At 40.0% G+C, this 17,917-nt stretch overlaps 1 protein-coding gene across 5 annotated transcripts in view; it reads left to right on the top strand.

The window, feature by feature from the left end:
* The window catches only part of SRSF11 (serine and arginine rich splicing factor 11), a 29,045-nt gene extending 11,249 nt beyond the window's left edge, over positions 1-17,796 (top strand). Inside the window, exons 3-13 of one of the 5 annotated variants that reach the window (XM_048496261.1) lie at positions 126-967; positions 1,262-1,371; positions 2,134-2,226; positions 7,481-7,530; positions 9,851-9,978; positions 10,862-10,943; positions 13,446-13,577; positions 13,814-13,918; positions 15,197-15,292; positions 16,236-16,380; positions 16,495-17,796. In XM_048496261.1, the coding sequence (XP_048352218.1) occupies positions 7,511-7,530; positions 9,851-9,978; positions 10,862-10,943; positions 13,446-13,577; positions 13,814-13,918; positions 15,197-15,292; positions 16,236-16,380; positions 16,495-16,689 (903 nt within the window). In that variant the 5' untranslated portion in view covers positions 126-967; positions 1,262-1,371; positions 2,134-2,226; positions 7,481-7,510 and the 3' untranslated portion in view covers positions 16,690-17,796. The remainder of the gene's footprint in view (positions 1-125; positions 968-1,261; positions 1,372-2,133; positions 2,227-7,480; positions 7,531-9,850; positions 9,979-10,861; positions 10,944-13,445; positions 13,578-13,813; positions 13,919-15,196; positions 15,293-16,235; positions 16,381-16,494) is intronic. The other 4 variants (XM_048496257.1, XM_048496258.1, XM_048496259.1 and 1 more) reach the window with 4 other exon arrangements.
* Positions 17,797-17,917: the final 121 nt, after the last annotated feature.

Below are 17,917 nucleotides of genomic sequence, written 5' to 3'. Positions count from 1 at the left end.
AGAAGAAAGATACAGTGCTGTGTATTATACATTTGCTTATATTATCGGCACTTCTCAGTATAGGTGGAAGGAACCATTACCTTTATTTAACAGTGGTTTTTCTTTTTTGTTGTTGTGTTTTACAGTTCTTTTCCCTGGTTCAGCCTGAACTATATACCAGGCCCTGCTGAAAATACCACCCAACAGTTTTCTTCTGCAGCTTATCCAGTTTCTCTTAAGTGCCCTGTACATATTGTATGTTTTATGATGAGATGCAGTCTTTTTAATATGTATTGCAGAAACGCTACTGGTATTTGCAAATATATAGTACAGTTGTCTTATTGAACTCTCATATTGGGGGCTTGGGCACATTAACAGATTAATCCATATGTATAGGGCTTTTGCTGTTGGATAGAGTAACAACTGTTTGTCCCATGTAGGACCATCTAGTAAGGTTATTTTCTATTCAGGGTAGGCAGTAAATCTAGACCCTTGCCATAGCTGGCTACCAGGCTGCAGAGCAGAAATTTCTTCTGAAATATGCAGCAACGCTCTTGGTGCAGTAGGCATGACACACAGTGGAGCATATATTTTATTGCACAGGTAAGGAATGTGCCACAGTTTTGTGTGTTTACATAAGCACATACACATGTACACATATATACTGAACCTTTATTTGGAGATCTGTGGACACCCTCATTTCAATGTGACATGTCAGCAAAAGCCCTACACTTTTCCGTACCTTCTTTTAAATTTTACAACATTTGTGTGGTAGGTGTAAAAGAAATCATAGTGAACTGTACCATATTATTAACCCCTAAATCAAACTTTTTTTGTCTTGTGTATCTTGATTTTTCTGTGTGCTTTATAGTGAAGCAGCCGACACGAGTCGTTGTTCATAAAACAGCTTTTGAAAGTTGAGAGCACACCCCTGGAGAACCGACTGTGCTTGCTTACGTTTGGTTCATGACTTAAAAATCGAGTACAGGTGATGAAATCTTGGCAGTGTTAACAAAAAAGTAGTGTGTATTGTGCTATTTTTTATTCTAGAACTTAACCTTTTGTAGAGAAAAAGGAACAGTCAAATTTTCACACATTGAACTTTCATTCTGGCATACAAATTAAAGATAAACTATTAAAAGATCAAGCATTATATTATAGCCATCATTAGTACTTTCAGCAAACTCAGGTGGTGTTTCAGGGAGACATTTTTGGGTGTATTTGTGTGTGTGGTTTTTTGTCATTGATGGATGTCTTCTAATGCATAGCTGTCTTTCTGCAGGAGTTATTCCTGATGAAACTAAGGCTTTGTCTCTCCTGGCACCAGCTAATGCTGTGGCAGGTCTACTCCCGGGGGGTGGTCTCCTGCCTACTCCCAACCCGCTTTCTCAGGTAAGGCTATACATTGTCTGCAATATATGCTGCTTCTTTATCTTACTGTATTTAAGGACATATAATCATTTCAGACTTCTCTCCTATGAGTAAGAATTGACCCCAAAAACTCCCATCAAGAATTAACTGTACCTATATTTGATTTCCTGTTACTTTGATTTTTTAAATGTGTTTGTTGAGGGATTTGGCTGATTGTGGTACTGTGCTATCTATGCTACGATTGTGGTACTATTTAAGCTATCTATGTGGATAGCTTTACAAATGCAGCTGTCTTCCAGATGGAGATGGGAAGAGTCCAATAAGAAAACAGCAATTATTCATCCTATCACGTTTACATCCCAATCTCCAGTATCTCATTTTAAAAGGAGTAGGTAATAAGCAATGTGAAAGATCTCTGCCTGAGGTCCTGGAAAGCAACTTCCAATCTTGAGTAGACAGTGCTGACCTTGATGAACTGGTGGTCTGGTTCAGTATGAGGCAACTTCATAATATGTTCATAGATGAGTGGGGATTTGCACTAAGATCTCCCTACTCCTAGTCTAGCATTCTGACCAGTACACCATTCTTTCTCTTAGTCCAGTCTTTCACATTGTAATGCTAGAAAGGGCTCTTTATGTTTTATGGAATACTATTAGAAACTTCTTTTTCATTGTGGACATGGGGACAGTTTACGGATTTTGTATCTACAGTTTGGCAAAAAGAAAAAAGGTAGAATACAACATGTGCCTATGCAGATACTTTAAATTATTCTGTTTCTTACAGATTGGTGCTGTTCCTTTGGCTGCTTTAGGAGCTCCAACGCTTGACCCAACCCTGGCTGCTCTAGGGCTTCCTGGGGCAAATTTAAATTCTCAGGTATATTGCTTTGGGTTGCTGGAAAATTGCATCGTGCAAATATATTTGGTGTCCAATGACTGTTTATCCAAATGTTAAAAAAACTGCTAATTGCACTTAGTATAAAAGTTTAGCACAAAGCTTGATAGGATTTATAGTCCTGTATTTCATTATGTTTGACCAGAAGTTCTTATGGTCTCTTTAACGATTAATATAATTAGACATCATAAAATGCTTTGGTGCTATTTGAGCATGAAACAGTTGATATTTTTATTGTATTGTCGAAGGCTTTCACGACTGGAATCACTGGAGTGTTGTGGGGTTTCTGGGCTGAATGGCCATGTTCCAGTAGCATTTTCTCCTGATGTTTCGCCTGCATCTGTGGCTGGCCTATTCAGAGGATCTGATGGTAGTAAAGCAAGTGGAGTGTATATGCCTGTGGAATGTCCAGGGTGGGAGAAAGAACCATTTGCATTTGTTAATAAGTGTAAAGGGTGCAATTAGCAAGTGTGATTTGCGTGTGTTGAGTGGAATCCATCCATTTTAGCATATGTAAGTAACAATGAAGTTGCATAATCAGTGAGGGCATCTGCATAGTAGTTGCCTGGCATTTTAATCCCTTCGATTGCTTCCTGTCTGGAGATATCCTGTGTGGGGTTCACTAACCATTGTTTATTCCTTTCTGCTAAAATTGTCCATGTGCTGTTGAAATTGTCCATTATTATTATTATTTATTAAATTTGATAAACTTCCCACCACCGGAGGGCTCTGGGCGGTGTACAACAAAATCACAACTAAAACAATGTGCACAATAAATAAGTGATAAATAGTTAAAAACAAAATCACAACTAAAACAATGTGCACAATAAATAAGTGATAAATAGTTAAAATACATAATTCAGAATAAGCAGCATTCTAAAACCCAAAAAAACAATATTAATAATACTAATGATGGCTCCCAGTCCCAAGGCCGGGAGGGGACAGACAATACTGAAAGATGTCACATCGGTAGTGCCAATGATGGTATAGCACGCAACACAGGGACATCCAATCTGCGGCTGGCCTACCCAAAAGCCCGGTGGAACAATTCGGTCTTACAGGTCCTGCGGAAATCACGAAGATCCCGTAGGGCCAGCACCGCTGATGGAAGTGTGTTCCACCAGGCAGGGGCCAGGGCTGTAAAAGCCCTGGCTCGGGTAGAGGCCAGCCGCATCACAGAGGGGCCGGGGATCATCAGCAAGGGACTTATGGGGTGAGACGGTCCCGAAGGTATGAGGGTCCCATTGAAATCCACAAGCACATGGACAATTTCAACAGAAAGGAAGAAACTATGAAAATGAACAAAGTTTGGCTACCAGTACTTAAAAACACTAGAATCAAGACAATGGTTAGTGAACCCCACCCAGGGTGTCTCCAGGCAGGAAGCAATCAAAGAGATCAAAATGCCAGGCAACTACTGTACAGATGCCCTCACTAACTGATTATGTAACTTCATTGTATGCTAAAATAGGTGGACACTCAACACATGCAAATCACACTTAGTAAATGCACCTTTTACACTTGTTAACCAACACAAATGGGTCTGTTTCCCACCCTGGACATTCCACAGGTATATGTACTCCACTTCCTTTACTACCATCAGATCCTCTGAAGATGCCAGCCACAGATGCAGGTGAAATGTCAGGAGAAAATGATACTGAAACAGCTATACAGCTCGGAAACCACACAACACTCCATATATTTTTATTGTCAAACTTTGTTGTTAATCCTGCTGGAATGCATAATATTTAAATTAATTATTGGAGAGAAATGAAGTCTGTTGTCAGTTCCTTTCCTAATAATTTCATAGTTCAATCCTGAGGGCCCCTGCAGTGTTGGCAACCACCTATTAGTGCAAAAGTAGTTCCACTAATCTGTTACATTTGGACATTCCACAGAGGGAAATAACACATGCCACCTACAGAGCACATTCAGCATAACAAACATGCAAGAGTTCATTGCAATTTCAGCAACACCTGCCAATCAGCCAGCAGTAGCCAATCAAGCCTCTGTCAGTGGCACATGTAGGCAGAGCCAATCACTGCCCCCCAATCCAGCCACTGTCCCTTAATACTTTGTCAGGTATGAAAATTAGGTTACTGTCATTGTCAGGTGTGAAAATTGAGTTACTGTTTTAGATCCCATGCTACTTCACAGGAGTAACCTGCAGAGCATAGTTTCACAGGTTAAACACAACAACTCAACACCGAAGTTGAGTTGCTGTGTAATTGTGGGGAACATTCTCTCATAGACTGGGGCGGAGCGATGGGAAACTGCTCCCGGGGCACGGGTATGCCCCTGCCATGCCCTGTACCCGGCCGGGGCCCTTCAACCACCCAAGGAGTCATGCCCCTCCCCCCTGCCCCGTTGGCGCTAAGCCGCTGCTCAAAGATCTAGTTAAATAGTTGCAGTCTGTTGCAAAGGGTTCTGTTGCACAGAAAATGGCTGAGAAAAATGCAGGTTTGTTTTCATGGAGAGCTGAAAGACAGGGAGGGAAGACCCAGCAACAGCACAACTCCAGCAGAGGCATAGGACCTGAAGGGCACCCATGTTTTGGACACAATGTCCACAGCTTCTCTAGCAAGAGCCAAATTGGCAGCAATATGCTGCCCACAAGCAGCTGTCCCTTCTCCGAGCCACATTTCCTTGAGTAAGTAGGACTAGAAAGCAAAAGAAGACTGATGCCAGGTGTGACCCCACAGCCATCACACAGAAGACCAGCATCCTAACCAGTGGGGCCAAGGCAGTAGGTTCAAAGGAGGTATGCCATCAGGTAGGAAGTACTCCACTCCACCTCCACACACACACTGACATCACCACCAGCCAGAGACCATTGCAGACGGGTATGGCTCAGAGGAAAACCACTAGGATAACATGACCAAGGCTCTTGGTTTTGATCTCCACATGGTTAGAAGCAAGAGGCAGCCAAAAGCCTTGGAAGTCATGTTTGCCACTGAAAACCAGAAAAAGAAATAGGAGCTGGACAGCACACCATACATCTGAGCACGACAGATTTGATGCAGAGTGGATCATACCCACCGATCTCCCTGTTGAATCACTGCCTGCGTGGATGCTAAACAGCAGCATCTACAACGATGACAAACCACAAAAACACTTGGGCTGCAGCCATGCCTGTGGGGCCCTGGCAGATCTGTACTTTCACCCCTATAAGGGGACTGCATTTTCCAGGGAGATCCCTCTGAGAATCATGAGGTAGCCATCCAAATGACACTGACCTGTGAGAACGTGCTCTGCAACAGTTCCATCCACTGCTGTTGCATGTTTCTGCTATTCTGGAAGGCAATAGGTCCTGTGACTTCTTGGTAACCCAGTCCACCCAGTACAGTGAGCAGCTACCAGGAACCCCAGTCTGCCTGGAAGAAGGGGATGCCCTGACAAAGGACTGTTCTAATGGATCAGTCTAATGCCAGCATCCCTGCACCCCAGCCCACCCCTAGCATCACAGGCATTAATTCAGGGTACACTTCCCTGGGATTATGCTCTATTGCACGACATGGGGTATGGTGCCTGGTTGGCCTGGCTCATGTCACCCCCATATGCACCCCTCCACACATATACTGGTCTTGGTTGTGGGTGCCAGCATTGTCAAGGCAGCTCCCAGGCTCATACAAGTGGAACAGGGCAGTCAGGTGCGAACTGGGGGATAGGTAGCTGGATCTGCACCTCTGCTCGCCTGTTGCTGTGTGATTGCCACTCCAATTTCTGGAGTTGAGATATCTGGTAGGGGTCTGAAATGATAAACACTAGCCACAAAGATCTTTTTCTCCCTTAGATGTTAGTGCTAACTGTTGGGTCTTCAACCTTCATTGCACATAAGTTCAACACTTCACACTCTTATTGTCCTTTGACTAGAATTTTGTTTTTTTTTTCAGTTCAAGTATACTGTGTTCTCCTTGTATATTGGTTGATACACTGAATTCCCAGAGATCCATCAATGCTTCTCAGCCTAGCACATTTTTTCCCATTTTGCCCCTTGTGTCTGGCACAATTTCTCAGATGTACTATAGGATGTTGGAGGTGTGGGGAGATCACCAACTCCTGAAAGTTTTGCCCCATTTCCACATTTTTTGAGAGATTTACATTGTGGGCTATGTGGCAGTGTTCAGTCAATGACCTGAGGAAAAGTGTTTCGGGCTGTATGTAGAGCAGGAGGGGAGAAGTTAGACAGTCACTTTGTGGCAGAAATCCTTCTGCCTGTGGAAATGCTCTGGTGAATCCGTAACTCTTTCCATGCTGGTCATGAACAGCACATCACTAAATCAGATCCTGCAATACAACATGTTTTCCTTTTCCTTCTTTTTGTCTTTTTTGTCATGACCTCAATTTGAGTACATGTAAAGTTGCGTGTTGTTATATATTGTACTTATACAGTCTCCATAATATCTTTTTAATACCTCAAGAAAGACATCTGCATTTTGGTCAGATGGATGATAATTTGCTCTTAGTGATAATATTTTTGGCTGTTTTTACCTATAGATGTTTGTGGATAGTTTTATTCAGATTCTAATGTACCAGATCATCTGTTTCTGGTATATACAATAGCACCAAATTCAGTATGACCTTATCTGTGTTTTCAAAACTTTTCCTGGTACTTAACAATTAAAATTCAGTGGGACTAAACAGATTCTGCAGAGTCAAGAGTACTACCTTATCTTCCAGTGAAAAGCAATTAGAGCAACATCCAAGCACTTCCTCAGTTCATGCTTACTGAGAACTTTGGGCCATGTTTACTGTTGTTTATTTGTAATTTTGTAATTGTAGATGCAACTGAGATATAATAACAGCTCCAAAGTTTAAGAACCAAACCAGCTATTTCGTTCAAATTGGTATTAGCTGGCTAAGCTAACTAGAACATGTAGTACTCAGAAATTAAGTTAGGGCAGATTTAGTTTTTGTCAGCTACGCAGCTGCTTAAGTTCAAGTTGTGCTTTAATTTTAAACAAAAAAAGAAGTAACTGAACTAATAGTTAGTATAATGTAGACTGGTACATTTCAACCAAGAGAAAACCACTAATCTGCCACAGGTATTTGGAAGGGAACCCTACTGTCATGAGGTTGTTGACAAATGTTTAAGAGACAAAAGTAAAGGCATGTGTTGCATGCTGGCTTTTTTATTTACAACTGCTCTTGTTTGAAGCCTGTAGCTGTTTAAATATTATTTCCTTTCATCTCTTAATTTCCAAGTGTTTAAAATCAATTCTTTATTAATTTACAGTCTCTGGCGGCAGATCAACTGCTAAAGCTTATGACCACAGTGGATCCAAAGTAAGTATGAATTTTGATGTTATACTGCACTGAAATCACTTCTAAGAATTGTTCCCTTCCTCAGAAATATCCTGTTGAAATATAGTTTTGCAAAGCCTTTTTAAAAAATAAATCTTTTGTGGTGTTGTCTTTCTTTAAAAATTGCGGATTTTGTTGTTAACCAGAACAGGTAGTATGATGAAAAACTTGTATTGTGGTGTGTTAAGGGATGTTTAGCAGAAGTCAAACTGAATCCATGGTCTTCTGTTGACTGAGCTGATGTGATGTTACACAATGCATGAGCCATTCTGAGGCTAAGAGAATGAAACAAGCCATGTCACATGTTTATAGGTGGCCTCCAAAGAAGACGTTTTGTAAACTGCCTTGAATATGGCTATAGAAGGGCAGGTATAAATATTTTTAATAAATAATACAATGAATACATTGAAAAGTCACCTTTGCAGGAACTAAAATATCTTGGACAGAAGGAGTTATGTGGACAAGATGAGCAGACTGAGTAAGAAAAGGACAAAGGAATCAAATGCTCCAGCAGCCCAGGGATTGGAAATCTAAAATAGTGTGCAGAATTCTCCTTCAGATTAAATTCCGTGTGTTGATTTCAGTTGCGTATAGAGACAGAGTAGGAAGAAGCACCCTATGTCTCTTTGTAAATACATGTACATGCCATTCTCACAGCCTGACACTGTGTGTGAGGCAGGGGTTAGAACTTTACACAGGATTTAAGAGAAGGGGTGAGATTAACAAGAGTATTGGGCCTCAAAAGAGATCAACTGATAGTGAAGGTTGCTGAAGAAAGCTGGACTACCTAGAGTCCTAGACAGTAAGAACAAAGTCAAAAGCCAGACAAACTTTTGGAGGCACAGGCTAAGATCCAGTCCGAGCACTGGGACTTTTCAGCCCCCAAAGAGCTGTGGAACGATCTTCTATGAGGCTGAAAAGTCTACTGCCCTTTATTACTCTAATTGTGGACCTGCAGAGGAATTGTGCATGCATACACAGGCCCCTTTGAATCTGTTCCATGTACTTGAAGGCATCGGGATTAGGAATGGATAGGACTAGGCATTTCCTAGCAGGGGCTTAATAGGTGAGCGATACTTCCCATGTTTATTGGCTGCAATTAAAGGCAAGACCAGAAAAAAGACTGCTGTTAAAGGCCAGGCACAAGTAAGGAGGCACAGGAGAAATAGGAGTCAGAGAGGTAAAATACCATTATGTTTTTTGATTAAACTGAATGCAAGAGTTTTGTGTGATCATTTGTATTGAACTTGTTTTAACAACGTTTTATAGTAATTGTTTTTGTTTCCATATGTTTTATGAATGTAAACCAAGGCTTGAAGGGAGTAATTAGAGGGCTGGAAAGTGCAGCATGCATGTAAATAACTAATAATCAAGGCATGGGGTGCAAGATCGAAACCTAAATTTTTCTGTGTGTTAGGAGAGAAAAGAAAAAACTATCAATATGGGTTGTTTGTAAGGACAAGAGAAGAGCCCCACATATTGAAATGTTTTCCTATTTAACTTAGAAGTGCTGCTTGTTGAGTGGGAGATTCTAAGATCTGACTTGTAAACCTTGAGACAGTAAGAGATAAGAGACTGACTGATATAACTAAGCCAACTTATTATTAAGACTGATCCGTGGTTGGCATAGTATTCTAGCCAGGGTTCTTTTACTGAGGAAGAGAGATAGGTTTGGGGAACAGTGGCACCAGACTTCATTTTTCTTCCTTCATTCTGTGCTGTGTGCTTTCTCAGAGGCATTAGTGTTCCTGTGGGATAGGATGTTCCCCAGTTTAGCCCAGGCCTCTCCTTACCTGCCTTCTTTTGGGACTACAGTCCTCAACTGTTTGCTTAAACCTCTAGTAAATTCCAGTGGCTTTCATGCTCAAGGTCATTTAGTTGTTCAAAGTACTTGGATGGAAAAGCAGAGTATATTTAAATAAAATTAGAAGTATTATTGAAGCAGGGATTTATAGTCACATCACTTGGAAAAGGCCTCTTAAAATGTTTCAGTGTAATATTCATTTATTAAAACATTTATGGCTTGTATTTCCTCATGTTTCAAGGGGACCTACGTAATATAGAGTATGTATATAATTTAGAAATAAACTCTTAATGCACCTGTTTATGTAAAGCAAATTCAGTATTGTGCGTCTGAGGTCATTTCATGTTTATTTGCATATTGCAATCTGAATTTTCTCTTAAATGCATTCTCTTTATAGTAGCTGCTTTGAATAAAATACATTTAACACTGAAAACAGAAAAGATGTGTCTTGCTTTGGATTTATCTATAAATGCAAGCACTGGTGTTCATTTATTCTAGGCTGAATCATGTAGCTGCAGGCCTTGTTTCACCAAGTCTGAAATCTGATACGTCCAGTAAAGAAATAGAAGAAGCTATGAAACGAGTACGAGAAGCACAGTCCCTGATTTCTGCTGCCATAGAACCAGGCAAGCTAATCTAAGATCTCTTAGTGTTGTAATAGTTTGGATTAATACCGTATGACATGTCTGCGGAGTAGTCTTTTGATTTTCTTCAAAACCTTTTCCTATTCCTTGTATTTTGGCATGGTTCAACCACATTTGGTGCTACATGGCCTCTGTCTTGGCAACAAGATATAATTTGCTGTGACATCCAGACTGACTACTGGGTTTGCTTTCGCTCTGAAGATCATGGCTTATTTTTGCCTTGTACTTCTAGTTTGGAAGCAGAGTGCCATCCATAGTTTGACAGTTCAGACAGTTCAGCCCATCTATGTTTCATGCTAAAGCAAAAGTCATTAACATAGAGAAGAGGGAAGCACACAAGGACAGGACTTGTTTGAGTAGCACCAGACCATGATAAGGCATTGTCTTTGAATTGTTCCTCCAAGAATATACATTTTCATTTTTAGGTTAGCGCTGAAGATTTTATTTTAAAAGCATGTACCATTTATATATATTCACCTTGAGCCAGATATTTAAAATTTTCAATATTTTAATGAATACATCACTCAACTTTCAGGGCACTTTTACAAAAAATGTTTTAAAGTATATAATCAGCCATAGAACAGTAGTACAGCAACAGTCAAATCACAGCTGAAGCTCAGTCAATGAAACCAAAATGGGTTGCATGACTTCTGAAAAGAAGCCAGACAGCAAGATCTCAGCACTGCTGCTAGAAGATTGACAGCAACTGAAAAAGTTCCTGCCCTTACATATGAGGTGCAAACTTTTTTGGAAGTGAGTTTAAAATAAATGTGCCTTAGTATAGTGAGTTAGTATACACCAAACATGCTGTAGTTACTGTACGACAAATTATGAAGGCACTAGCATTTCTGTTATTTAATTTCAGATAAAAAAGATGATAAGAGAAGGCATTCAAGATCCAGATCACGTTCCAGGAGGAGGAGAACTCCTTCTTCTTCCAGGCACAGGTGAGAGTTCTTGGATGGTAATTGTTAACACATGGAGATGCCTTAAAGCCCAATCCACAGGGCTCCAGAGGCTGAGAATAGTGTCGCGGTTGCACCACTGCACCTTCCAGGCAGCATGGGATACAGCAAAAAAAAAAAAAAAACCACACTCCAGCCACCTGCGAGCCCTCTATAGTCCAAAACGGACTTACGCTACCCAAGTCCAAGGGCTGCAGTGGGGAGCATTTGTGGGCTGAAAGCCCAGTGGAAGCCAACTATGGTCAGCTCTGTTCCCAGGAATGCCCCTAGCCTGTCACCAGCTGCACCAACAGCCAGGTTTAGGCCAGCGCAGCTCTGAGGCATGAACCAAGCTACAGCACCACCATCTTTGCCCCTTCCACCAGCACATTTTTCACTTGCGCAAGCATGATGGACACCCATGTCAGCACAGGCCCATACCAATTCCCCAAGTCCCTTTGTGCCCCCTCCTTCCACCCTGATTGGGCTGGCCTACTGAATCAGACCCAAGTCAGTGCTGTCTACTCAGACTGTCACCAGCTCTCTCTAAAGTGTCAGAGAGACGTCTTTCACATCAGCTGTTGCTGGATTCTTTAGATGGATTGAACCTGGGACCTTCTGCATGTAAAGCAGATGCTGTACCCCACTGAGCCACAGCATTTCCACATTTAGTGTTTAGAACACTTCTTTCATTGCAGATTTTCAAACTATATTTTTAAAGGCTCAAGAATTAAGAATTAAATCTATAAATAAATGGACAAAGCATTTTAATTTTTGTTTGTTAAACTGTATTTCACAGAGCTTGTTTTCTAATTTTATTTATAGTTCTGAATCTGTTAAACTGAATATCAAGATGAGCCATTAGAATGATTGGACCTTTGGGGAAAATTGCTTGGGGAAAGATAAAGAATCATTTTTATAAGTCTGAAGTCTTAGTGTTTGCCTGATGTTGTGGCTTGGATGCAGACTCGTATGTTTATTTTCCTCATCTGTACATTGACTGCATTCAGAAATCATGTGTGCCTGTAGTAAAGAAACTTGGTTGGATCCAGCAATTCACAAACAGAAGAATCACACTTTTTTTTCCCCTCTTGTATCCCTTCCCCCAGCAGTTATTTACAACCCTACTGTGTTGACAGAAGAGGAAGGAGAGGGCTGATTGGCCCATGTCCTTTTCCTCAGTTCAGCTCCCATTCTTGCCTGTATGGCTATACATGGTCCCAGGAATCAGCTTTACTGGAATCAGGAAGGGTTAGGGGAGAAGAGCAGTGAAGAAACATGTCAATGCTGCCAGCATGGTGTAATGGCTAGGAGCAGTGGACTCTAATCTGGTTTGATTTCCCACTTTCCCATGTGAAGCCTGCTGAGTGACCTTAGGCTAGTCATAGTTCTCTCAGAACTCTCAACCATATCTACCTCACAAGGTGTCTGTTGTGGGAGGGGGAGAAAGGAAAGGAACTGTAAGCCACTTTGAAACTTCTTAAGGAAGAGAAAAGCGGGGTATAAAAACCAACTCTTCTATAATAGACTGCTGGATCCAACCCAGTAGGTACATAAATCTTCTTAAGCCAAGAATCATAATTAAATACTGTCTCTAATTATCTTTGAGGTATGAATGTAGGCATGCAAGTTAACTAGAGTTAATTTTCCTCCTCTGGTGATCATAATGATTTAATCCAGGTTTAAAACCCTGGTCAGCATTGGGGTGGGGAAAGGACAAACTTCAGTTATTGTCGAAGTCTTTCACAGCCGGAATCAACTGGTTGTTGTGGGTTTTCTGGGTTGTGTGGCCATGGTGTGGTAGATCTTGTTCCTAACGTTTCGCCTGCATCTGTGGCTGGCATCTTCAGAGGTGTAATAGACTTCTCTCTGTGATACACCTCTGAAGATGCCAGCCACAGATACAGACAAAACGTTAGGAACAAGATCTACCAGATCACTGCCACACAGCCCGGGAAACCCACCAGAACCAAACTTCAGTTAACTTGTATTTGTTCATTATGGGTAGTTAGAGAGACACTTCTCTGCTCTTGGTATGAGGGGGAGGGAAGAAATGAACCTTGCATCCAAGTCCAGTTACAAGCTGAAGCTGTGCATATTATTCCTTGGCATTGGTTAAATGTGATGTCAGAATGCAGTCATTGTTACCAGAATCCAACTTGTGCTCCAAATAATCAACAGTAGCCATGTGTAAATAGCAAGGGAGTGATGTATAGTGATGAAACCGTTTTACCAGCTTTCCAAATTACCAACTTTCCAGATTTCATCATGGTATCCTCTGTACTCCATAAAAGGTCAGAAACCTACTTACTTGGAAGCTCTGTTTGGTGCATAATCCAATTTAGGTGTGTTTTTCCCCCCACTTACATTAAAAAAAACTTCAAATTGTTTCTGTTCATATTTTGTGTTCTCACACAACAAAATGCCTCGTTTCACATGGTAGTTTGATATAATACAATTTCTACTAAATTACACATTTGATGTAATTAATGCTTTTTTTGGTAGACGGTCAAGAAGCAGATCAAGGAGACGATCTCATTCAAAGTCAAGAAGCAGGAGACGATCCAAAAGTCCTAGGAGGAGAAGATCTCATTCTCGAGAGCGTGGTAGAAAGTCTAGGAGCACATCCAAATCTAGGTAATTATGGTCTAAAATTCCACAGTGTGTTTATATTTTGAGATGTGTTCTGCTTTGAAGCATTTTACTCCCTTACAGTTTAGTTATGTGGACATTAGAGCCATAACAAGTGGTTAGTTTGATATGTTGTGAACATTTGCAATATAGAGCAGAGACTGCTTTTTTCTTGAGCACTGGAGGACATAAAATCTGATTTAATGGTACTTTTATATATAATTTTGGTGTTCTTTTTTAAGAGACAAAAAGAAAGAGGAGAAAGAGAAGAAGAGATCTAAAACTCCACCAAAGAGTTACAGCACAGCCAGAAGATCCAGAAGCACAAGCAGGTTGCTGTATCCTCAGTAATTTTAAATCTATTCCATAAAATATGCTAGTCTCAAAGGAATTTGTTTATGTGAAATCTGTCTGCTTAAATCTATCTGGTGGTGAGGCTGGCAGCTGAAATGCACTTCTATGAATCACAGGTTTTCTGGTTATAGAAGATGAAATGTAACCAGTTTCTCCACTCTGATATGTTCTTATAGATAAAACAACTTAAGGTCTGCATTTTTAGTGCTTATTTAGCACTATATCACAGTTTCAGTTCATTCGTATTTTTTAAAAGATGTGTAAATCCTAGCTTTCCTTCAAAAAGATGTCCAGGGCTACAAACAGAAATTATGAACTTTTTTCAGTTTTATTAAAGATGATAATAGAAAGGAACATATAGTAAATAAATATGAGATGTGGAGTAAACAGGAATCAATAGTGAAATTAAATTGAAGAGAAAGGATATAATCAATATTTTTATTGTCAAAAAATAATTGAAATTAAGTCTCCGTCAATTATTCTGACACAATCAGAATCCAGGCCTGGTCCCAGCAATAAATTAAATAAAAGCCCTGATCTAAACAACATTAGTTAAAATTGGTGTTTAAAAATAATTAAAACAATTAAGCCTGAGTCCATTTATCTCCCCATGATATCCTTCAAGTAATTGTGCATTGCAGCTTTGCTGAAGAGCTTCAGGGGTAGGTGCCTATCTCAACCTTTCTGGAAGGCTGTTCCATTACAGTGGGCCAGAAACAGCAAACAGCCCCATCCCTGCCACCTCCCCGAAAAGCCTTCTCACTGTCAGGAAGCCCCAATGGGCTGCACCGCACTTCATACCAGCCAAAAGGGCTGCTGTAAGTGTGAACTGTGGCCCACCTGTATACTGTCAGCAGAGGGAGGGCAGCACCAGCCATATGATTGTGGTTTTGCTCCCCTGCTGGGGTAAGTGCTCTGGAGAAAGCGAATCTGCTGGCGCGGCCCCTCTGGCACTCCCTAAAGAGGATTCACCTCCTCCCCCCCCCCTTTGGATGGGGCTCTTAGTCTTCATGGACCATTTGCTCAAGAGCAGGTGGACTGTTAAATGCTTAGTCTCAGGCATAGAAATTGATGACTAATAATAATTATCTTTTGTAATCAACATAAACATGAATTGGTATAATTGTTTCAAGGGTCAGTCTGAATGTTTGTAGACATTTTGTTATATTTTGCACACATTTTGTTATATTTTTCAAGATTCAATAATTCTGAAAATGTGTGTAAGTATTTAGTTTTGGAGGCATAGTGATTTTTTTTACTGATAACTTCAGAGAGAGACGACGCAGGAGAAGCAGGAGTGTCTCCAGATCACCTAAAAAGCCTAGATCTCCTAAGAGAAAGATGTCAAGATCCCCTTCACCAAAAAGGTTTGTACCTTAACAACTTAAATATTCACTGACAGATCAGTAGTCATTTTCTCTGCAGTTCCTGTAGAACTGGTTCACATACTATTCTGCTGATAATAAATATTTAATCTACTCTTGGCTATTGCTGTATGGAAAAAATCATATAAAGGGTGAAAGGTTGCTGAGGCTTGAAAATGTTGATAGAAGAATTTAAATTTTTGATGAAGTAAAATGTGTAAGTTTATATAAAATGTTAATGTTTCGGAACAATGCCTCCAGAATGCAGATTGAAAAATCCACACAGTAGGACCATGTACAGACAAGGGTACTGTTTCTGCACATCTGGGTTTATCTCAGACTTTGCAACTAATCCTAAATTACAAAACAGTGGATAGCAGATTAAACACTTTAGAATAATCTTGTGTGATTTCCTTATGGGATCTCAGAAGCCATTTTGGATTGCATAAGTAATCCAAAATGGCTGCAGCTCCAGTTCAACTGTGGAGGTAAATTGGGGAAAGGGTGGATGGGCTGGTAGGACAAGGCAAGAAGAAAGAAGAACATGTGAAGAAGCAAACAAAACTGAATTGAAAGAGGGAGATGGCAACTGGAGGGAGGCAAGGATGCTAGGAAAGGAGAGAAGCTGCGAAAAGGACGAATTTCTATGTGTGTGTGACTATCATTGGGAGGCAGAACAGTTTTGATTTTTTTCAGAACTTTATATGTTCTCTGTGAATGAAAATTTTTCATTATTATCTTAAATGCTATCTCTGTAAATTGTGTTAAATGCTGGCCAACCATTTAGTTAGATATATTTCTTGCATCAGAACAACCATTGTCTTAAGAGCTTTTCTCCATCTTGCACACATTTTGTTATAATTTGACTTGATATTGCATTGAATTGCATTAAATTGTATTAGAATGGCTACATTTCCCAACTTCTGGAAATCTTTCATTATCCTAGACACAAAAAGGAAAAGAAAAAGGATAAAGACAAAGACAAAGAGAGAAGTAGGGATGAACGTGAAAGGTCTACAAGCAAGAAAAAGAAGAGCAAAGACAAAGAAAAGGATCGAGAGAGAAAATCTGAGAGCGACAAAGATGTCAAAGTATGCTTAAAAATTATGTTCTCTGTGTACAGGGGGGTGTACCTTCTTAATTCTAAACCCAGAAGCCTTGAAGCATGTCTTACTTGTTTTGTTTTGTATGTTAACTTGGCAAAGCAGGTCACAAGAGATTATGATGAAGAAGAACAAGGCTACGATAGTGAAAAAGAGAAGAAGGAAGAAAAAGCAGCCGATTCTGCTTCTCCCAAACTTAGAGAATCACCAGCTGAAAAAGGGACTGGAGATGCACCACGAGAGTCCAAAGTCAATGGGGATGATCATCATGAAGAAGATATGGATATGAGTGACTGAATATTGCCTTTGCAGTTAAAAACAGCTGCTGACATGCATCAGTGTCATTCCTGTGTGATTCCTTTATGCTGTACTTGTTTAACCTTTTAATCTAGATGTACACAGCTGTAACTATAACTGGTTATAAAGCTCCTGATATTAAATAATTACATCAAAAGCTTTAGAGAAAATGATGTCTGGGTTTCCATTCTTGTCATTGACCCAACTGAACTGAATAGCCCAGTGGTTCTTATTTACTTGGTGCTGCTTTTTTTTCTTTTTGAGCAAAAAGCTGCATGCATCTTTGGCAGGCATGGACTGTTTGTGTTGTATGATCTTTTTAGTAAACCAGCTCACCCACAATAGTGTTTCTAGATTTTGATTCATTTGCGGTAATAGGGAATGCACTGGCTGCATGTTAACTGTGGCAAAAAAAACATCTTCATCAACAATTTTATGGCTGATCTTCTAAGGGTCTTAAATGTAGACACAGAACTAACATTAGCTTCATCTGGAAAGAAACATTCTCATAGAGGTAGATAACCCTTTTTAGCCTCGTGGCTAATATTTTTGTTGATCTTGTTTGACTTTGGCAAGGTTGAAATGCACTAACCTTTTTTATGGGTAATTTAAGGTGATTTTTTATCTTAAATTCTCAGGTGGTGTTTTTGTGGTTAACTTTTTGACAGCTTGGGCTTTTGAAGGCAATAATGCAAAGCATCTGTTTCCTCAAGGGCCATATGATGAAAAAGATTTAACCTTGTGTAGTGTTCATAACTCATGTTCTGTTTCAGTTTGTTTTTGTATGAAAACACTGCAAAAAGAAGGTAGTGCATTTTAAAATTGAACGTCATGATGATTTTTAAAACAAGTCTACTTGATAATGTACTTGATCTCAAGTTGTATAAACTAATTTGTGTTACAGTCACTGAAGTAGTACCCTTATGCACACAGTGATTTCATGTTATATGCAAAGTAGTTGGACAACCCGTTCTTTTAGTTCTGGAAGTTTTTGGAGCATTTACTTTTGTGCAGGTGAAAACAAAAGTAGGCTACAGTCTGTGCCATGTTGATGTACAGTTTCTGAAATTGTTTTACAAGACTTTGATAATAAAACTCTTAAACATGCTTGTGTTTGTATTAAATTGCCTATACATTTACTTCAATTCCTATGAAGTTAGCTCACTTTTTTCCTGTTCAAACATTTATATGCATTTCTTTAAAGCGGTCTTTGTATAGATCCGGTAAG

The sequence above is a fragment of the Sphaerodactylus townsendi genome, linkage group LG05 (genome assembly GCF_021028975.2).
Source record: "Sphaerodactylus townsendi isolate TG3544 linkage group LG05, MPM_Stown_v2.3, whole genome shotgun sequence".
Lineage (NCBI taxonomy): Eukaryota > Metazoa > Chordata > Lepidosauria > Squamata > Sphaerodactylidae > Sphaerodactylus > Sphaerodactylus townsendi.
This window is presented reverse-complemented; position numbering and strand designations above follow the sequence as displayed.